This window comes from Oreochromis aureus, linkage group 15 (genome assembly GCF_013358895.1).
Source record: "Oreochromis aureus strain Israel breed Guangdong linkage group 15, ZZ_aureus, whole genome shotgun sequence".
In the NCBI taxonomy this organism is placed as follows: Eukaryota; Metazoa; Chordata; class Actinopteri; order Cichliformes; family Cichlidae; genus Oreochromis; species Oreochromis aureus.
Genome location: NC_052956.1, coordinates 26,663,218 through 26,686,291, shown reverse-complemented (window position 1 = coordinate 26,686,291; position 23,074 = coordinate 26,663,218). Strand labels below are relative to the sequence as shown.

General features: G+C 39.4%; 1 protein-coding gene across 2 annotated transcripts; it reads left to right on the top strand.

The window, feature by feature from the left end:
• The first annotated feature begins 5,265 nt into the window (after positions 1–5,265).
• Positions 5,266–22,664, top strand: LOC116332508 (NACHT, LRR and PYD domains-containing protein 12-like). Of its 2 annotated transcripts, XM_039599508.1 has the most exons (9): positions 5,296–5,395; positions 11,531–11,694; positions 11,973–12,267; positions 12,775–14,554; positions 14,666–14,839; positions 15,276–15,449; positions 15,726–15,899; positions 20,852–20,898; positions 21,531–22,664. In XM_039599508.1, the coding sequence occupies exons 2-9, from the start codon at positions 11,641–11,643 to the stop codon at positions 22,082–22,084; spliced, it is 3,252 nt and encodes a 1,083-aa protein (XP_039455442.1). In that variant the 5' UTR covers positions 5,296–5,395; positions 11,531–11,640; the 3' UTR covers positions 22,085–22,664. The 2 variants fall into 2 exon arrangements, with proteins under 2 accessions (XP_039455443.1, XP_039455442.1); XM_039599509.1 differs by lacking the exon at positions 11,531–11,694 and having other exon boundaries at positions 5,266–5,395.
• Positions 22,665–23,074: the final 410 nt, after the last annotated feature.

Here is a 23,074-nt window from a genome sequence, read left to right as displayed (position 1 = left end):
GTGGGTCCAGATTATCAGAGAGAATAGAGAATAGAATAGAATAGAATAGCCCTTTATTGTAATTGTTCATGTACAATGAAAGTGTGGAGGGATGGCTTCATGTGGTTCACGAGGCAGTCAAAGCTTTTGGAAAGAAAAGCAACTGGACCCCTGCTGTGGGTCATTAGCAGCAGAGATGTCAGGTGGTATCATTGTGAGACCCTGCCTAGGTCACCTGATAGGGGGATGAGTAGTAATAAAGAAAATGAGCGTGGTGATTTGTATTTTTAATGTCCTGCATTGTCTGAGGTACAGATATCGCTTAGGTCAGTATGTGTTTGGTATTTTCTCTGCAGAGCTGCCCCTGTAGGTCAGGACACTCTTGATCGGGCAGTGATGAAATGACACTCAGAACAGATCCCTGTGGGGATCTTGATTGACTGTGATTGGGTGGTTAGAAAGTCCTGTGTCCAGAGGGAGATGTGGAGGAGGTCACAGGCCATAAAACCATAAAGTTTCTTGATGCTGGCTGCATCGATCCCACGCATGGCTGCATTCATGGTTTTCTCCCTTTAATCTCCAATCTCCCTACAGATGATTCCGGTTGGTTCAGCAGTCAGAATCTTATGCTATGAATCTTATGTTTGCCTATGCGGTACCCGCCCCTTGACCTACACTTAATCTGTCTAAACACTGACTGAGTCCAAACCCTTTGTTCTTTTTAAGTGGAGGAGGCAGCGATACACTTCCTGTACCTAGCGGCTCTGGTGTGTTTCAGAGAATCCCACGCCGTGGGGTGAACAAGCCTTAAAGCTTCTGAGGAGCAGACACACCTCCGTGGCTCTCTTACTGCAATGTGACCTCTGACCTCTACAGTGTGACAACCAAACCCTCACTAATAAACATTTATCTGAGGACAAGCAGGTTAAGACTCAGTGACTGCAGAGGTCAGAGGTCACGTGTGGGTCTTCTGGCAGCGCCGCCTGAACTGACCCCTCTGCTCCCATGCTGTCAGGAGGAACATTTCCTGCTCTGAATTCTTCAGCTCATCCCTGGTTCCTGTCTGGCAGGTCTGACTGCTCTGATCCTTTTCTGTGGAAACTTTGTTCTAGGCAGGAAGGTGATGCTCTGATTCCTGAGAATTGCACTGAAAACACAAACAAACCAAACATGTAGAAAATGCTTGTGATGATGCCGTGTATCTACAGGGGGAGGAGACTCTGTCACTAATCACCGTGTTGGCTCTTGAAGGTGATTTTAGAAAAAAGAAACAATTCTGATCCCCTTTTTTCAGCAACAATATCAGAGCATCAACTTACAGAGATGTATTAAACATACATGTGTACACACATATGAAGCCTGATACACAACACCGCTTCCAAAAATTGAAGCTCATGTGTGACATATAAATACAAACAGGATCTCATAAACTCAGATTTTATCCCAGTAGAACATAGAAAGAGATTTAAAGAGAGTCAGCTGTAAAGTAGGACAGGTCCACGGCTCCTCTTGTCTAACATCAGTCTGTGGTGACCAGTGAGCTGAGGACTTTCATAGAGGAACGATGCCTTGTTCTGGCCTGATGGAGGATTCCAGCTGCTCAGCAGTTCTGGCTCTGCTTCATCCTTTTTTGGGTTTCATGATGCTCCAGATGTTCTCAGCACTGTTTCTCCATTGTGGTCACATGTGGCTTCTTCTCTGCGTGATGAAGCTGTAACCTCACGTGTGGATAGCATGCCGAGCTGCTTACAGACTTTTTTGAGATGCTGCCATGAAATTCAAAATAACCTCATTATTTTCTAAAATTAGTTTATTTACTCAGTTTAAACATTTAATGATTTTTTCATGAGTTTATGAAATTTGCAAATTGCATAATCCTTTGTTTTGTTTTGTTTTGTTTTGTTTTTTAACACTTTAAGCACCATCCCAGCTTTTCTGGAGCTGGCTTTGTGCGTGAGGAATCTCTGATCTGCCAGCTTCTGAAGCCACAGATTTAAACACCAGAAGTAAAAAGATTCCTGAGATTTTGTGAGCAAAAGGCTGAGTGAGAATGAAAACTGAAAGACTAAAGGCTGTTATCAAAGCAGCAGATTGAGATTAACCTGATTTGTTCCACAGAAGTTATGCAATGTATGTAGAGACATGATTTCCTGATCAGTGACCTGACAACCTGCATCTGAGGACGTGACATGAGGATGGAGGATTTATTTATATAACAGCAAAAGAAAAAACAACAAACTAAGGTGAAACAACAACATTCATTTTACTCAAACATTTTACAAACAGCAGAGACGGGGAGATGATGTTCATTATGGCACCTTTGAAAACCCTCAAGGTCACCTTACATTAGTACAACAAAATAAAATCATAAGGAAAATGAAAAAAATAAAAAACAAATATGAAAGCTAAAAAAGGTAAAAATGGAATAAGACAGAGTCATGATGAAGGATATGCAATTCTGAATAGATGGGTTTTAAGACGTGATTTAAAAGTGGAGAGAGAGTTTGTAGTCTGGAGATCTGGTGCAAGTGCATCTAAAGTCTCAGGGCACAACAACTAAAGGCTCTGAATCCCATGGTAGTCAGGCGAGCAGGTGGAACAGACAGAAGGGAAGCTGTGTACAAGGGGGTGAGTACGTATAGATAAAATCAGATAAATATGGGGAGTGAGGTTATGAAGTGCTTTGAAAGTAATAAGCAGAAACTGGAAGCCAGTGGAGCTGTTTAAGAACTGGTGTTATATGTTCTGTAGATCTAATTCTGGATATAAAGCAATGAGTTGTATTTTGAACTAACTGCAGATAATGTTGAAATTCATGAGGTACACCATAGAGAAGAGAATTACAGTAATCTAAACGCGATGTGACAAGAGCATTGACAAGTATGGTGGTACTGTTTGGAGCCAGTGAAGGACAAAAGCAGTTAATATTACAATGATGAAAATATTATTTATATGTGCTGTTAAGGGAAAGGGTGTCGAGGATGACTCCAAGACTCTTAACCTCTTAAGCCCCAATGCTCAGGACAGAGCCTTGAGGTACACCGGAGTTAACTGGAGTAGATAGTGATCTGTGAGTGAGTAATTGAACAAACTGTGAACGGCCAGAGAGATACGAGGTAAACCAGGCGAGTGCTGTACCACTGATGCCAATAGATATTAGTCTATGAAGAAAGATGTGGTGGGCGATAGTATCGAAAGCTTCTGTAAGGTCAAGAAGAATGAGGATAGTGATGAGTCCAGAGTCACCTGCAAGCAGAAGATCATTAGAGAGTTTTACTAGTTTCTGTAGAATGAAATGAGCAGAAGCCAGACTGAAACTGTTCGTACAAGTTTTTTTCCAGCAAGGTGTCTATGAACCTGTGCAGCCACTATCTTTTCGAGAATTTTGGCTAGTAAAAGTAAATTTGAAAGTGGCCTGAAATTATTTAAATTGGAAGTGTCACAGCTGAAGTTTCTGCTGCTCAGAATTTAAAGGGAAAAGGGACATTTTCAAGACTTGATTATGCACAGGAAAAAATGCCTAGTGTACCTAAGTGTAGGGGTATTCTTATTAAAATATTCAAAATACAAACATTTTTAGGCATGTAAATAAAGTTAAAACATTTCTGTTGTTCAATACCAAAGAAATTAAGCTGACAGTGCAAAAATGTGCCACATGCCAAAACGCTGGCTATTCATTAACAGTGTTGTAATCCTTCACTGTTTCACTCCAGAAGCATAAATCTTTGCACAGATAATGTTCATATGTTGGTTACTAGTTTTCTGGAGTTAAATGTCTACTGAAGCACATTTTCAGAATGGTTATATGCAATAAAATCCCAAAATAAATTACACTCTCATGTTTTAGCTTTATTTTGATACCAAGACTGTTTATACAGAGTGTGTAATTGCAGAGAAAAATTCTTGAACAATTTTCGAGCAGGAAGCTCAGAAAGCCCCTTGGTGCTTAAAGATGCTCTCTACGGAGCAGAGACAGAAATCTCCTTTGGAAGATCAGCCTCTGACTGGCCAGTCGTCACACAGAAAAGTGATTTTCTTCTTCCTTTGGTGCCTACATGGCTGATTTCAGGCATTTTGGTCTACCTATTACTATAGTGATCATACCATATACATGCATAAATGTCTGTATGCACTCCCTAACTGGTGGGCTGGTCTGAATGAAATATTGCTAGTAAGATCTAAGGCTAAGTATCTAAAATGCACTTAATAGCTTTAACTGGAAAAAGAAAAGTCACTCAACACGTGTGACGACTGTCAGGGTTATCTATAGTTAGTTGCCTTTCATGATTAAAAAATATTTGTTGAGCAGCAGTCAGCTTGTATGTGATGCACATGTGTACTGATGTGTGTTTTTGGCATTTATGAGCAGTCTGTAGGTGAGGGTGAGAGAGTCTCACCTGTGCGTGGATTCAGAGGGCAAGCATCCCAAACATCATCCAAAGTGTGCATGTTGGGTTGAAGGGTGGCTGTGGATGTGAGGCAGATAAAGAGCTTAAAGTGACTTGCAGTCTAAAGCTCTTTGATTAGTCAGTGAGAGTAGAACCCTGCAGCCCTCAGCCCATTTATGCTCCGGTTTTATGTGTTTCTTGGTATTTATGGTCAGTCTCAGAGTCTTAGGACCATTTTCCTCTCAGATGAACTGGATGCTGGGTTTGCTACACCAAACTGTTTGAACAATCAGGAAAACAGCAAAGACAAAAAAGTTTGAACTTGATTGATGGCATTATTTTTCTTCTTCCATGTTTGGATCCTTCTGTTTGCAGTTACTGTGCAGTCAGTCAGGGGGCTTCTCCAGGCTGAAGTCACTGATAGTAACCTTTGAAATAACTATAGCCACACCACAGTGTGTACAGTGTCTCAGAGTAAGTCTATCAGGTGTAACATCTGAACACTCAAGCTTGGACAAATGCCACTGAAAAACACCTCTGGAGGAAAATAATTCCTGAACAGGTTACAGCCTGTGCTGATCCAAAGCCACACAAACTTTGGAGCTGTCAAACCTCACCTGCATGTTAAACACAGGTAGGCTGATGGTCTGATACTACAGAGGAAACTATTACAGCAATGAAAATGAGTCATTTAATTGACCTGAACACCTTAATAACCCAGCACATGGGGCGGCAGCGTGAAATGCTAAATTTAAAGTGTCTGAATGATTTCTGTGTTTCAGCCAAGACTCACTTTGACAAGACTGACAGGAGGAACAATCTCCGCCCTCTGCACACGCCCCACCTCATCATATAAGTCACCCTGTTTCCACTGAGATCTGTGGTGATTTATGCAACAGTTTTCTTTGTTGTTGTTTTTTTTTTTGTTGTTTCAAAGAGTTTACAGCGATGAACGAACATCAGACACAATCAGACGCTGAGAAGTGAAGTCGCTGTTTTTTTCTCTACAGGTGACAATGAGCAGAAAGGTAGGGACAGCTCTCCTGTGTGTGCGTGTGTGTGTGTGAATTCGGTCTTTGTGGTAAATCTTAAGCTTATTAAACCATTAAATATGATTAAATGATGAAAATGCAATGAGAAAAAGCTTCAGATTTTTGTGTAACTCTCACAGAAACTTGAACCTGAAGCCTGTGAAACAAAAATTTATTTCTACTGAAACACAGAAAATAAAACTGTGGTTAGGACTTATTCTTTTATACAAACAGAACATATTTCATGTTTTCAGGTGATACAGAAAAAGAAATAAACTGCTGGGATTAAAAATTGTGTGAATTCTGTAAGATTTAAGATTCCATCACATGTACTGACAATCAGCATCACACATGAGATATGTCATTTCATTAAAAAAAATCTTATTTAAATTTAATTTTATTTAATTTTAGTTTCTCTGAAACATTTTGTATATTTTAAATAATCAGAATGTTACCCAGAGTTTATTGGTCGTTTCACATAAATCATAATGCACAGAAAATAATCGTTTGGGTTGGATGGTTGGTTGGTTGATCGGCTTTGTGATTTGGGGGAGTTTTTTTAATGTCCGCCTATTAATGGTAACTGTTTTTACATTTTAAACTATTCAGATTGTTTAGTAGACTCTTCCTGCTTATTAATCACATTAGAAAGTGAAGAAATAATGGATAATCAATAATAATAATCACTGTAAACCAGCCAAAGTAAAACTGGGTCTTTGGTAAATGTGATCTAGGAGCTTGTATGCCCCAGGCAGTCCCCTCTTCGGTGCAACAGTGTGGAAATAAAGCTGTTGTGTAAGACGGTTTGGGTTTTGGCACTGATTAAATAATGGAATGTGCTTTTGTTTTTGCTTTTCATCTTTCATTTTGTTTCATGTGAAGATGTTGTGCAGTTTGACCTGTTAGGTTGATGCTCTGAATTCTTCAGAATCACAACCAGTCAAACAGGATCCATTTGTAAGCTTAATGCTGTATGTCAGAACAGAGGTGAGAATTTAAGGGTGCTAGACTGAATGACAATAGACACTGACATTTATGTCATGTGATGGATTTGCATTCATAATGACAGTCATGACATCAAACACTGTGAAACAGGGACAGGTTCAAACATTTGGATATTTCTAGAGTGTTGATTCTTTGGCTGGTAATTCTCATTTAGCTCATGGATATCACAATCCCTGAATACATCTGTTTATTGCAGCAGTGGGCTGTGACTTTTACAGGAAGGCAAGCAAATGTGACATTTTTTCAACTGGCAATAATAATTTAATAATGCAATGTATTCTATAAAAACATGTTTGTATGTACTCTTCTTAACAAATTTATTAGACCACCACCCAGTATAAGGTTTGTGCCACATCTGCCCTAAATGATCAGTACAGGAAATCACCAAATCATTTATATTTCTTTAATGGTTAATCCAGCAGTATGTGCAAGCAAGCTCTTTAATGGAAATTATATTTTTTTGCAGAAGTGGATTTTTCAACTGTTTTACAAATAAAAGCAGAAAAAAAAGAAAGAAATTATTGCTTTTTGATTAAGATCAAGATCCAGAAGTTTATTTTGATATATATACAATGCAAAACACAGTACTTACAGTGGGAAACTGAGGGAAATTTAAAACTGTTGGCTAAGGGTAAATGTAAATTCGGTAAAATTACAATTCACATCGGCAGTAATGACACCCGGTTACCTCAATCGGAGGTCACTAAAATCAATATTGAATCGGTGTGTAACACTGCCAAAACAATGTGGGACTCTGTAGTTTTCTCTGGTCCCCTCCCCAATCGGACCAGAAGTGACATGCGTGTTCTCCTTAAATTGCTGTCTGTCTGAGTGGTGTCCAAAAAACTATGTGGGCTTTATAGATAATTGGGAAACTTTCTGGAGGAAACCTGGTCTTGTTAGGAGAGACTGCATCCATCCCACTTTGGATGGAGCAGCTCTCATTTCTAGAAATCTGGCCAAATTTATTAAACCCCCCAAAAATTCTCAGACTTTTTTATCTGATTTAGTGCTCAGCTCACATAATTATTTTGGGTGATTTTAACATCCATGTAGATGCTAAAAATGACATCCTCAACACAGCGTTTAATCTGTTATTAGACTTAACTGGCTTCTCTCAAAATGTCAAAGAACCCACCAACCACTTTAATCACTTCTAGATCTTGTTTTAACTTATGGCATAGAAATTGAACATTTAGCAGTGTTTCCTGAAAGACTTTCAAAATAAAACAGAAAACATGGAGAGACATGAACTAGGACACGCAAGCTTGAGACAAGAGACGGAGAGAGGGAGCGAGAGAGGGAGAGGGACACAGAGGAGAGAGACACAAGGGAAACCTACATAGACGAGGAGAGAACACATGACACATAGGAAAAGACTCAAACATCAAAAAATAGGAGAAACATAAACTAGACTAAACTCAACTAAATCCTAACTAATAATAACCACACAAGAACTTAACATATGTCCAATATAACAAAAGGAATCAAAAAATACAAAATAAACTCAAAACGCTGGGTCACAGACCCAGCCCCTAACAGGATATAGTTTGTTGCTCCTCCTTTATGGAGAGCTTTTTTGCTAGAACATCTTACTATTCATCACTGATTGAAGAAAATAAGATCAAGCCTAGGTTTCTCTTCAGCACTGTAGCCAGCCTGACAAAAGGTCAGAGTGGAAAAAATTTTACTCATAATCATCTCACAGATATAACATTATCTACAGCTACTTTCAGTACCACTGATATTCTTTTTCTCCAATTGATCTTTCTGAGTTAACTTCAGTAATTACTTCCTCCAAACCATCAATGTGTCTTTTAGACCCTATTCCTACAAGACTGCTCAAAGAAGTCCTGCCATTGATTAATGCTTCAATCTTAAATATGATCAATCTATGTCTAATAATCGGCTATGTGCCACAGGCCTTCAAGCTGGAGTAGCTAAACCATTACTTAAAAAGCCATCTCTACAGGAAGTGCAGAATTATTAGGCAAATGAGTATTTTGTCCACATCATCCTCTTCATGCATGTTGTCTTACTCCAAGCTGTATAGGCTCAAAAGCCTACTACCAATTAAGCATATTAGGTGATGTGCATCTCTGTAATGAGAAGGGTGTGGTCTAATGACATCAACACCCTATATCAGGTGTGCATAATTATTAGGCAACTTCCTTTCCTTTGGCAAAATGGGTCAAAAGAAGGACTTGACAGGCTCAGAAAAGTCAAAAATAGTGAGATATCTTGCAGAGGGATGCAGCAGTCTTAAAATTGCAAAGCTTCTGAAGCGTGATCATCGAACAATCAAGCGTTTCATTCAAAATAGTCAACAGGGTCGCAAGAAGCGTGTGGAAAAAAAACCAAGGCGCAAAATAACTGCCCATGAACTGAGAAAAGTCAAGCGTGCAGCTGCCAAGATGCCACTTGCCACCAGTTTGGCCATATTTCAGAGCTGCAACATCACTGGAGTGCCCAAAAGCACAAGGTGTGCAATACTCTTTTCTTACATGGCCAAGGTAAGAAAGGCTGAAAGACGACCACCACTGAACAAGACACACAAGCTGAAACGTCAAGACTGGGCCAAGAAATATCTCAAGACTGATTTTTCTAAGGTTTCATGGACTGATGAAATGAGAGTGAGTCTTGATGGGCCAGATGGATGGGCCCGTGGCTGGATTGGTAAAGGGCAGAGAGCTCCAGTCCGACTCAGACGCCAGCAAGGTGGAGGTGGAGTACTGGTTTGGGCTGGTATCATCAAAGATGAGCTTGTGGGGCCTTTTCGGGTTGAGGATGGAGTCAAGCTCAACTCCCAGTCCTACTGCCAGTTTCTGGAAGACGCCTTCTTCAAGCAGTGGTACAGGAAGAAGTCTGCATCCTTCAAGAAAAACATGATTTTCATGCAGGACAATGCTCCATCACATGCGTCCAAGTACTCCACAGCGTGGCTGGCAAGAAAGGGTATAAAAGAAGAAAAACTAATGACATGGCCTCCTTGTTCACCTGATCTGAACCCCATTGAGAACCCGTGGTCCATCATCAAATGTGAGATTTACAAGGAGGGAAAACAGTACACCTCTCTGAACAGTGTCTGGGAGGCTGTGGTTGCTGCTGCACGCAATGTTGATGGTGAACAGATCAAAACACTGACAGGATCCATGGATGGCAGGCTTTTGAGTGTCCTTGTAAAGAAAGGTGGCTATATTGGTCGCTGATTTGTTTTTGTTTTGTTTTTGAATGTCAGAAATGTATATTTGTGAATGTGGAGATGTTATATTGGTTTCACTGGTAAAAATAAATAATTGAAATGGGTATATATTTGTTTTTGTTAAGTTGCCTAATAATTATGCACAGTAATAGTCACCTGCACACATAGATATCCCCTAAAATAGCTAAAACTAAAACAAACTAAAAACTACTTCCAAAAACATTCAGCTTTGATATTAATGAGTTTTTTGGGTTCATTGAGAACATGGTTGTTGTTCAATAATAAAATTATTCCTCAAAAATACAACTTGCCTAATAATTCTGCACTCCCTGTAGACCCAGCGGTCTTAGCTAATTAAAGGCCAGTCTCTAGCCTTCCTTTCATCTCAAAAATTCTTGAAATAGTTTCAGTCAGGTTTCAGAGCCCACAAAAGTACAGAAACTGCTTCAGTGAAGGTTTTAAATGATCTTCTTATGGCCTCTGACAGTGGAATCATCTCTGTGCTTGTCGTGCTAGACCTCAGTGCAGCGTTCAATATTGTTGACCATATAATCAATACTGTTGACCGCTATTAGAGCAAGTAGAGCATGCTTGCGCTGCAGTAGTTTGTATCATATCTATCTAATAGACTCCAATTTGACCATGTAAATGGAGAGTCTTCTTCACATACTAAGGTTTTAATCATGGAGTTCAACAGGGTTCAGTGCTAGGATCCATTCTGTTTACACTATACATGCTTCACTTAGGTAGTATCATCAGAAGGCATAGCATACATTTTCACTGCTATGCAGATGACACCCAACTTTATCTATCCATGAAGCCAGATAACTCACACCAATTAGTTAAACTGCATCGATGTCTTAAAGACATAAAGACTTGGATGGCCTCTAACTTTCTGCTTCTAAATTAAGATAAAACTGAGGTTATTGTATATGGCCCTGAAAATCTTAGAAATATTGTATCTACCCAGATTCTTACTCCGGATTCATTACCTTGTCATTGGAGTAATTTTTGACTAGGACATGTCCTTCAATGCACATATTAAACAAATATGTAGGACTGCTTTCTTCCATTTATGCAATATCTCTAAAGTTAGAAATATCCTGTCTCAGTGACACTGAAAAACGAGTTCATGCATTTATTACTTCTAGGTTGGACTACTAAAAAGAATGTCTGACTATGAAATGCACAATTTATTAAAAGAAACTGCATTGGCCATAATGTGACTGACAAACACAGACTTATAAAGAGAAGTATCCCTATGTATTTGAGTTAAAAAGAGATTATGTTCAAATGAATGTTCATTCTAAAATGAGCTAATGATAAAGTTGATTAAGGATGAAGTTAATTTGGATAAACTGAATGAAACATGAAGTATATTTAGAATCAGAATACTTTATTAATTCTCATTCTGATATTAAAATTAATTTACATATGAATATACTATACTATGTTTCATTCAGTTTATCCAATTTAACTTTATCATTCATCAACTTTATCATTAGCTCATTTTCAAATGAACATTCATTTTAACATGATCTCTTTTGTGATGGAATTATTAACATTTCTATGTTAAGTACAACATAGAAAAGAAGAAAAGAAGAAAATGCATTGAAGTGAAAATTTAAAGTTGAAACTTTTGAAACTTTGCTTTAAACCATATATATGGAAAAGTCAGACAGATAGAGGATGATAAGGTGCAGCTGGAAATCGGGTGATTTAATGTGACGATCTGATATCACCAGAGGGATCAACCGCTGCCCAAACTTTGAACCTGCAAATCACCTTATATTTTTTGGCTTTTTCTGTTCTCATTTTTGCCATGTTAGATCATAGACTCAAGAAGATTTGGATTTTTAATATTTTTCTGCTGGCTTACAACTTCCAAGAATTTCCTCTGATTCCCTTTTGGGTAAAACCTTCAGAAGATTTGGAATTCCACTGTATTCCTGGGAGATTGAATTTCCAGTGGATTGACAGAGGGTTTCTTCCAATATTTGACAACATAGCAAGTCCAAGTTAGGATTTCTGATCCATGGTGGAAAGAATCTGTGCTAAACCCTCACTCTCCTTCTTCAGATATCTACAGGTTTGGCATCACACATTTGTTTCTGAAGTCTTTCTGCTGGTCCTTCCTCGTGACACCTGAGAGTTTCCTTTTCTTGTCCCTTTTAAACTGGTTTAAAAGGGACAAGAAAAACAAATTTATAGTCAACTTTTATTTTGTCATTTTTATGGAGTCCTGGATGCTACTTACTTTTAGTTTGAACAAAGTAGTAATATAAAAGAGAATAATTACATCCGCAGTGAATCACCCCAGCGATTATAGAACTGTTTCAGACATGCGATTTTCTTTGATTTTGGCAGGGAAACAGGATGTCAAATTCAACACGTGAGGAGCTGCTCCTGAGAGCACTGAAAGATCTGGGAGACAATGAGTTAAAAGAGTTCAAGTGGTACCTGCAAAAGTCTGACGTCCTGGAACGCTTCCCAATAATCCCAAAGAGCAAACTAGATAAGGCAGACAGGCCAGACACAGTGGATCAGATGCTGCAAACATACTGTGAAAACGTGCTTGAGGTCACCAAAAAGGTTTTGAGGAAGCTAGATAGGAATGACCTTGTGCAGATTTTAATTGACCCAAATGCAGAACCTGAAGCAGGTAAGTCATGGAATGATTAACACTCATATGAGAAATGTGCTTTGATTCCTGATATCAGGTGCACTTTGTGATGACCATAATTCAGACAGAAAATGTATCTAATTACATTTTCAGTTTGTTATGAGCCATGGCATAGAGATAGACTTGATAACTTCAGATGTTGTTCTTTACCTTAATACACAGATGGTAGATCTCAGACGATAGCAAGAAATGGCAATAGTGGGTTTGGGAGGTCAAAAGAATAATATAGAATAGGACCTATTAATTGCTTTGATATGAAATGTACTTACCACACTCATGGACATGACAGTTATATTTTAGCGTTGATGAACAAAACTGCTACAGAAATTTGGGTACTTACTGGTTTTTGCTAAGAAACTGTCCTTGCCATTCTAACCACATTCTACATATTCTCCATTGACAACTATCACAATTACATAAAGTACCCCCTTTTTTCACAACTGACATTTACTCACATCTACTCTCACCATTTCACTGTTTACTTAGAGGGTTTTGCCGAGTTCCAGAAAAACCTCAAATCCAACCTGATGAAAAAGTTTCAGGAATCAGCTGAAAAACTTAAAAAAGGAGGTAAATCTAAGCTTCAAAATGAGACCTACACAGAGGTCTGCCTCAAAATAGAAAACAGCCAAGAGGTCAACAAGGAACATGAGATCAGACTAATTGAAAAAGCACTCAGGAAACCAGACAGACCAGAAACAAGAATTCGATGTGAAGACATCTTCAAAGCTTCACCCACTAAAGACAAACCAATCAGAACAGTGCTGACAAAGGGAGTGGCTGGCATTGGGAAAACAGTCTCAACACAGAAGTTCACTCTGGACTGGGCTGAAGACAAAGCCAACCAGGACATTCACTTAACATTTCTGTTCACTTTCAAAGAGCTGAATGTACTGGAAGACAAAAAGTTCAGTTTGGTGGAACTTGTGAATCATTTTTTTACTAAAACCAAAGAAGCAGGAATCTGCAGCTTTGAAGGGTTTAAGGTTGTGTTCATCTTTGATGGTCTGGATGAGTGTCGACTTCCTCTGGACTTCCACAAAACTGCAATCCTGACTGATACTACAGAATCCACCTCAGTCAGTGTGCTGCTGATAAACCTCATCAGGGGGGATCTGCTTCCCTCTGCTCGCCTCTGGATAACCACACGGCCTGCAGCAGCCAATCAGATCCCTCCTGAATATGTAAACATTGTGACGGAAGTTATGGGGTTCACTGATGCTCAAAAACTAGACTACTTCAGAAAGAAATTCAGAGATGAGAAGCTTATTGGCAGAATGATCTCTCATATGAAAACATCACAGAGCTTAAACATCATGTGCCACATTCCAGTCTTCTGCTGCATCACTGCTACAGTTCTGGAGGATATGTTGAAAACTAAAGAGAAAGAAGAGCTGCCCAAGACCCTGACTGAGATGTACATCCACCTTTTGATATCTCAAGCCAAAGTAAAGAAGGTCAAGCATCAGGGAGCAACTGATGCTGATCCACAGTGGAATCAAGCAAGCAAGGAGATGATTCTGTCTTTGGGAAAACTGGCTTTTGAGCAGCTACAGAAAGGCAACCTGATATTTTATGAATCAGACTTGAAAGACTGTGGCATCAGTGTCACAAGTGCTTCAGTATATGCAGGACTTTTTACAGAGATATTTAAAGAGGAGAGAGTGTTGCACCAGGACAAAGTGTTTTCCTTTATCCACCTGAGTGTTCAGGAGTTTCTGGCTGCTCTGTATGTCCATATAACGTTTTTCAGCTCTGGACTCAATCTGCTGGACGAACTCCAACAATCATCCTGGATTTCTAGACTTTCAAGAAGTAAATCGAATCTCCATCAGAGGGCTGTGGACAAGGCCTTACAGAGCCCAAATGGACACCTGGACTTGTTCCTCCGTTTCCTTCTGGGTCTTTCACTGGAGACCAATCAGATTCTCCTACAAGGCCTACTGAGAAAGACAGGAAGTAGCTCACAGGAAACAGTCCAGTACATCAAGGAAAGGCTTGATGATGGTCTCCCTTCTGAGAAAAGCATCAATTTGTTTCACTGTTTGAATGAAGTGAATGATCGTTCTCTATTGGAGGACATCCAAAAGTCATTGAGTTCAGGAAATCTTTACACGAATGATCTAATTCCATCTCAGTGGTCAGCTCTAGTCTTCATCTTATTATCATCAGAAAATCTGGATGTCTTTGACCTGAAGAAATATTCAGCTTCAGAGGAGGTTCTTCTGAAGCTGCTGCCTGTGGTTAAAGCCTCCAACAAAGCTTTGTAAGTGCTGTGATATCTATTAAAAGTCATTGGTTAGCTACTATTGATACTCATATGATGATTTTAAAATACGTTTTCAATGGTTCTCTCTGTTGTTGTTTAATTTTTCAGGTTGAGTTCTTGTAACCTGTCAGAGAAAAGTGTAAAAATTCTGTCTCCAGTGCTCGGCTCCCAGTCCTCTTGTCTGAGAGAGCTGGACCTGAGTAACAACAACCTGGAGGATTCAGGAGTGAAGATGCTTTCTACCATACTGGAGGGTCCACATTGTCAACTGGAAACTCTCAGGTCAGGAATGTTAGTGCTGGCTGATGCTCTCTATGTTTTGTGGCATATTTTATTCTTAGTCTTGGTAAATTTAATTACTATTCAAATTTCTTCTTGATTCCAACATACAGTGTTGCATACATGTCTTGATTTCTCTTTGGTTTTGTGAGCTATTGTTTTAGTTTTAGTTTTGTCCATTTGACATACTTACATATTTGAGATCATCAAACACATTTTCATATCAGACAAAGCTAACCTGAGTAAACACAATCTGCAGGTTTTTAAATGCTAACTGAATTTATTAAGGTAAAAAAAAACTATCCAAACTTACCTGGCCTTATGTGAAAAAAGTGTCAATCTGTAGTTGATGTTGATTTGCATCAATTCTGTCTGTCTTTTTGTGCTAATTTAAAAATCATTGTTATTTTAATATCTCTAATGGTCTGTTTATAAACAGGCTGAGTGGCTGTAACTTGTCGTGGAGAAGCTGCGAGACTCTTTCTACAGTTATCAGCACACAGTCCTTAAATCTAAAAGAACTGGATGTGAGCAACAATGACCTGCAGGATTCAGGAGTACAACTTTTATCTGCTGGACTGGAGAGTCATCACTGTGTACTTCAAACTCTTAGGTCAGGACTCCACAGTTTCCTCATTTTAGGAACATTGCATATCACTTTATCATTTTTATCATCAAATTGGACAACTTTCATGTAGTTTTATTTCATTTCTCTGATTGATTTGATTTATTAATAATGTAACTGGACTTACTTGTGGAGTACAGTGCTATACAAAGGTGCTATCTGCTATCTTTTTCATTTTCTTATTTGTGTAATTTTCAAATATCTGTTACCAAGTTTTGTAAGGAAGTTTCTAGCTTCAGAAAAAAATAACCGACTCAATTTCAGGCTATCAGGCTGTCAAGTCACAGAACAAGGCTGTGCTGCTCTGGCCTCAGCTCTGAGTTCAAACCCTTCCCATCTGAGAGAATTGGACCTGAGCTACAATCATCCAGGAGACCAAGGAGTGACTCTCCTTTCTTTGGGCCTGAAGGATAGACAATGCCAACTGGAAACACTCAGGTACGAACAGAAAATTAACAGCCTACTAATTACTAATTAAAATACTTTTGAATATTAATCATATAATTAAACCTCTGAGGTTTCACTCAGTATTGGTGATGACCTCTTGCTCCAAATGCTGCCCCTATACTTTGGAAATAAGTAAACAGGATTTATTTTGAAAAAATATAAATAGTTTTTTAAACATGTCAGTGCATCATGGGTCATGCTTTAGCAAAAATGAAAGTTTTAAGCCTAATCTTAAAAGTATATATAGTGTCTATCTCCTGAATCCAAACTGGAAGCTGGTTCCACAGAATAGGGGCCTGAAACCCGAATGCTCTGCCTCCCATTCTACTTTTAAATACTCTAGGAACAACAAATAAGATCTTTTATGTGAAGAGAAGGATTTTAAATACAAATCTGGATTTATCAGGGAGCCATTGAAGAGAGGGAGTATGAGAGAAATATGCTGTCTCTTTCTAGAGGCCATAAGAAGATCATTTGTAGCCTTTACCAGTGATGGGAATAACGGCGTTACAAGTAACGGCGTTACTAACGGCGTTACTTTTTTCAGTAACGAGTAGTCTAACTAATTACTATTCCTATCGTTACAACGGCGTTACAGTTACTAACAAGGTAACGCGGTCCGTTACTATTTTTCAACAAACAGACGGTTGAAGCTGTGTTCAGCTTACCGCATCTTATATCAGCTGCACGGAAGTAGCTGTAAGTAATCTGGACGCTACAGTTTTAAGCAGCTGCGCGCTCCCGCGGACGGTAATCACGATCACTGTCTAGCACAACACCTGGAGCTCAGGGGGCAAAACAATCGCATGAGTGCTGCTGTTTGACTGAGGAAAAATAAAGTAGTCGTGGTAAGTCAATCACATGACCACTTAAAGACAAAGCAACAAGGTGCCAGTTTTTAAATTGTGTTGATAGGCCACGTAAAACCAGAGTCATGATAAACAATATATACGCTGCGTTTTTTCCTCAATAGTTTCGCCACGTTAGCGCTAGCAAGCACTCTCTGCTTATGAGCAAAAAAACAAAACAAAAAAAAGTTTTAGGAGTGACGGCGAGAGAAAGAGAGAGAGAGAAAGAGAGAGGGAGAGCAAGAGAGAGGGAGAGGGAGAGAGAAAGAGAAACAGAGAGAGAGAAAGAGAGAGGGAGAGAGAGAAAGAGAGAGAGCAGGAAAAGAGAGAGAGCGAGTTTTGAGATGTGAGATTTGTGACGTTTAGCGTGTTTGGAGTGTGTAGTTAATGTGTTGTCTTGTTTAGTTAGTGTGTAGTGTTGTGGATAGTTTTGTGTTGTGTGTCAGAACAATGAGGCGACTGCTGTCTCCAGGTAGAAACAGAGGTGATACACCTGCTGCTGTCAGACCTGCAGGTATCAGGCTGTGATGTTCTCCTTTATAGTGGACAGAAATGATTTTTTTGGAGTGGCACAAATAATTTGTGTGGCATCTTATTGAAGAACAGCTGATTGTTCTTTAAATAGTTTGAAATGGTTATTTTAAAAAGGGTAAAGGTAAATGGATGCAAATAACTTTGTTGTTTGCAAAACTTGTGCATAGGATTTTAAAATTGACAATTAATATTTGCATTTGAAGTTATGAAATATGATTCATTAAACATGTTTATGGTTGTTACAGTAAAAATATAACTTTTTCTACTCTGATTTTATGTTTTTTGTCTGATTTTAGATCAATTCTGGTTATACAGTATGACAAAATGAGAACATAACTGTAAATTCAGGCACGCAAGGTTGCGCTAAAAAGAATGATACCAAACAAGGCAAAGCAAATAGTTTTTAAAGGTTAAAATGTGGAGAGAAAATCAAGAGTAGTAAAAAAATGGCCAATTATACCCTGGACGCCAGAGGTTTAAACGTTCTTTGTTTTTTTTTTAAGTAACACAATAGTTACTTTTCCAAGTAATTAATTACTTTTGAATATTGTAACTCAGTTACTAACTCAGTTACTTTTTTGAAGAAGTAACTAGTAACTATAATTGAATTACTATTTCAAAGTAACTTGCCCAACACTGGCCTTTACTAGTACAAACAAAAATAAGATAACAAGGAGTATGGAATATAATGAATTTTATTATTTAACTTTAATACTACTACTACTACTACTAACAGTAATAATAATAATAATAATAATAATAAGCAACAGAAGCAACATTAAAATTAAAGCTGCAAGCAGCATTATGAGGGCCCTCGCACCCCGGCGCGTCGAAACACGCCCACCACCTACACCAAGCATTTCCGATCTGATGTCACATTAATGGAATTCATGCGTAGAACCACCAGCTAAAATTTCATTTCGTTCAATGATGATTATAGTCGTCCCACTAGGTGGCGCTCTAACCATTACTGATAAATCACTTGTCAAACATTTCCGAGCTTGACTCTCGACTCATGCCTGCAAAGTTTGGGAGAGATTGGACATTGTGTTTTTGAATGACAGCAGATTTAATATCACAAAGGTCTTTAGATTCCATGCACTCAAAGTACGAGGCCTGAAAAGAGGGGAAAATGTCGCCAAAATTACACATTAATTTTAAAATGTCTGACTTCCTGTTGGATTTGGGATATTGCTCCAAGAGACTTTTTTGTACATCTTGATATCTTACATAAGCTTATCAGGTTTTACACTCATAGATGAAACACAGAGCAGGGGCTGATGTTTTGAAATTTTGTAGGGGGCGCTGTGGAGCCATTTTGCAATATTCCATGAAAATGATCACATAACAAGAAAGCCTTCATCACATTGGAGGTGTGGGCCAAATTTCAAGAGCTCTTGAGCTTTCCAAGCCCCTCAAAAGCCACTTCATCTTTCATGGTGAACCGCCTTGCCACCAGGGTGCGCCATTAAGTTTAAACTCACAATTTTCTCACTGAAGCATCATGAGGGACTGATGTTAAGATTCACCGCTTTTGAGGTCGACCTGATGAACCTGTGAAAATCAGTATATCAAAGGTCGTGTCCAAATTCATGGGCTGCATCCTCCTGAGGACGCATTTGTAGACCGATTATGTCACAGCGGCGCCCCAAAGGCTGTCCAGATTCGTAGACTCCTCCGAATGCAGCCGACAAATGCGTCCTCCTTTTCCCCGAATTTGAAGGATGGGTCGGGTGTGTCCTTCGTGGCCCACCATATCCCAGAATTCATAGCGCAGCCCAGCCAAACTCCAGTTTCCGGCAATGGCGGCCGCTACTAAGTTTTAAAATTACTCTTATTAACCTTTCTGGGTCACAAAATAAACTTTTAATATATTTTCAGGTGAGAATGTGGGTGTGTAAACTTCAAATTTCTGCTCGGTTTATCAAGACATCGCATATTTGCAAAAGTGCTTCGACGTTTTCGGAGACGTCTGTTACCCACCAGCTCGATAGCTAGCCGAGAGCTTGAGGGTCACTGAAGCCGCCGAGAACGGCACAACTCCTGGCACATCATTTTCAGATCACTGCGGACTTTCGTTACTCAGGTTAAACGTAATGTATAAGTCACTTAGACAACCTAAAAATGTTATTGTTTGTCTTTTTTCAGTGTTTTATTTGTTCGTGAGTAAATCGGTTTGGCTGAGATTAAAGTTATTAGATTAGATTAGATAAAATAAAACTTTATTAATCCCCCGGGTGGGTTCCTCCTTGGTTTTCACACAGCTGAATAAACGTCAAACAGAAAACTGATTAAACAGAAGTGTGAGGTGGTCGAGAATTTACGCCAGTGTCCTGTTATATTTTAGATAGCAAGGAGCAGACGGCCGAGTTTATTAAACTCCACCGAGACAGCGGTGACGCTAATCAGAAGGCTAGACCGTCCAATTCCACAGCCGTTTACTTCCGGCCTACCCGACCTTCTGAGGACCCAGCCCACGTAGACCGCGAAGGCCGGGTCCTCAGGAGGATGCAGCCCATGAATTTGGACAGGACTAAAGTATAAGACATGATATTTCTTGTTCCCACTAGGTGGCGTTCTGCGTATTCCTGACAATGGGCATATCAATCTGTTCAGGGCAGGTCTGTCATCATGCCTGTAAAGTCTGGTTCTGATCAGACTGGATTTCTTTGAGTTATACTAATTTGTTTCTTCATGGTGAGACATCAATATTCGCCATCCTGCTGAGGTCACACCCTTTCCTGAAAACTCACACATTTCAATGTATTGGCAAGATCAACTCCTTAAGGCTTTCCTGGAGACATTTGAGGCTCCACAGGTCACCCACCACAAAATCAGTATGTCAAAGTGTAAAACAGGACATTTCCTTATCATATGTGTGCACTTTGGTCAAGATTGGACCATGTATGACGCAATGAGAGGCAATAAGATTTTCATGGTGAATCATCGAAATTCACCGTGGGGCCACGGCCACACCATTTCCCGAAAACTCAAAAGCTCCGCAATTTAAGATGGCCCAGGTGTGTAGTTGATACTGACCAAATATGAAGCTTATACGATCAAATCCCAAGGAGGAGTTCGGAAAAGTACTAGCACTGGAAATGGCAAAATGGGAGCCAAAATGTCACCTTCAATCCAAAATGGCAGACTTCCTGTTGGGTTTGCATCAATGGCCCCACTGACTTTTTTGTTCGTCTCAGCATGATACACGTGTGAGCCAAATTTCATTCATGTAGCTCAAACTATGTGTTCGTAGGACTGCATTTAACAACACATAGGTGGCGCTCCAGAGCCATTTTCCAATGCTCATATGTAAAACCATTAAAATACGAAATTTATCACCAGACCTGACACGTGTGCAAAATTTCATGAGTTTTTGATCATGTTAAAGCCCTCAAAAGGCACTTGTTTTGTCTGAATAATAATAAGAAACGGAGCAGATACAATAGGGCCTTTGCACTCTCAGTGCTCGGGCCCTAAATAATAAATTATTATTAAAAACTCGATAGTAGAAATAAATAAATGAGAAAATAAATTGTTTTTCCACTTTTCTTCCCTCAGGTTGGAGCATTGTGGAGAACAGCGACTGAAACCTGGTCTGAGGAAGTGTAAGAAACATTCATATATTTAAATTTCAATTTTCATCTGATGTTAAGAGGAACTAATCTGCAAAAACCAGCTTTGCACTATTAGGGTCATGGCCTCCTTCACTGTTTAGTCATGGTCAATAGTCTGTTAGGATTCATTTCAGCTAATTGGAGTCCGTAAACTGGATATTTTGGCTATGTTTGTGCCTTTTGCAGCATTTTTAATGCAATTATCTGACAAATAATATGGCGGCTGTGTGGTTAGTTTTACTAACTCACTGTTCAAGTAGTATGAGCTCCAGTTTTGATGAATGAATTTCTAAAATTGTAATGTTACACATCACCAAGTAGCAGATGTCTGTGTCCGTGTAAATGGACTGGTTCTTAAACAGTGCTTTTCTACCCTGTCTTTCCCACATGTTCTATGCTCTTTCTATGTAAGTCCTATCTAAAATTCACACACATTCTTATTCTGATCGGTCAACTTGGGGTTAGTATCTTGCCCAAGGGTATTTGGCACACAGACTGAAGAAGATGGGTATCGAACCACCTTCAAACATGGTCACTTCTGCCTCCAAAAAACAAAAAAATATTTGTTTTGTGAGTCTGTTGTTGGATGATAGAATAATACTTTGTGCTGTTGTTTCTTTCAGATTTCTGTGGGCTTGAACTGGATCCAAATACAGCGCACAGAAACCTCAAACTGTCTGACGACAACAAGAAGGTGACTGTGGTGAAAGAGGAACAGCCCTATCCAAATCATCCGGAGAGGTTTGACTACTGCTGCTGGCAGGTGCTGTGTAAAAATGGTCTGACTGGTCGTTGTTACTGGGAGGTGGAGAGGGAAGGGCAAGTTGTCATAGCAGTGACGTACAAAAGAATCAGCAGGAAAGGGAACAGTGCGGACTGCAGGCTCGGGTGGAATGACCAGTGCTGGAGTCTAATCTGCACTCAAGAGAAATATTCTTTTTGGCACAACAAGAGAGAACATGTAGTCTATCTTCCCTATGGTGCTACTCTACCTAAAAGAATAGCAGTGTATGTGGACTGTCCTGCTGGTACTGTGTCCTTCTACCGAGTCTGCTCGGACAAACTGACCCCCCTGCACACCTTCCACACCACATTCACCGAACCAGTCTACCCCGCCTTTGGGTTTGGGTTTGGGTTCTGGTCATATGACTCCACAGCATCTCTGTGTGAGTTGTAGGAGAGAGTCTGCTCCTGACTGCAAACTACTGCTGATGGTGCTTTTCACTCTGCACACCACAGACTATAAACCAAAGGACCATGTAGCAGTTACCCTCCTACTGATTCTGCACAACAGAGTGGTGGTCACCAGACACTTGGTGGTGACCGAATGAAAGTCCTACCAAAGACCTGAAAATAATGTAATCCTTTTTTTTTTTTTTTTAAATTTTTACCCCATGGTCATAAATGCATGACATGTATGACAGTATTGGAAGGGGCTGTGAATACAAACTTGCCAGCAGTCGACAGACATGTTTATCATAGGAAATGTACTGTACATTATAACATACAAATGTAATGACTCCCTGCTTTTACACATATTTTTTTATGATGGCTTTGATGGCTATGATGCTAACCCTACCTGGTCTACTTTCATTCTGACGTCTCAGGTTATTCTGTTAAAATCTATTAAAACTGATGTCTGTGAAGGTTCTCAGTCATCCAGGTCATTGTAGTCAAAGGAGTTTGCAAAGAAGTGGGGGGGTGGGGGGATACTCCCACTAGGTTTAAATCTGGGACTCCCCACCATTTGACCTTAGAACTGAAGAAGCTTCTTGGATGAGAGGTGAAACGTCTTCAAGCAACTCAAAGAAGTCCAGACGCTTTTCTTTGCAAACTCCTTTGACTATTAAAACTGATGTGAAACTTTTTTTGCCACATTTTACTGTTTTTATATTCTATTTCATTTTTATTTGCGTGCATTGTATTGTGTGAGAAGATGCTGTGGGTCTACATAAAGTGTCTCCACAGCATGGTCTCTGTACACAAAATACTGCCTGAATGACATGGACAGATAGATGACCTATAATAATAGATCAAGACACATATGAAAAACAGATGGTGCATTCACCAGGGTCGATATAATTTATGGTTATACTGGTCAGTTGCTGTGCATTTCTATAGCTAACAGCTGGATTCATAGACAGTAAAGATTTCTAAAAGCCTCTTA

What these genes read in the sequence shown, in the direction of transcription:
- LOC116332508 (XM_039599508.1), top strand. Translation starts at nt 11,641, where the DNA reads ATGGTGGAAAGAATCTGTGCTAAACCCTCACTCTCCTTCTTCAGATAT. An exon ending in TGTCAACTGGAAACTCTCAG is followed by an intron (nt 14,840 to 15,275) that starts GTCAGGAATGTT and finishes GTTTATAAACAG; the next exon opens with GCTGAGTGGCTGTAACTTGT. An exon ending in GAAACCTGGTCTGAGGAAGT is followed by an intron (nt 20,899 to 21,530) that starts GTAAGAAACATT and finishes TGTTTCTTTCAG; the next exon opens with ATTTCTGTGGGCTTGAACTG.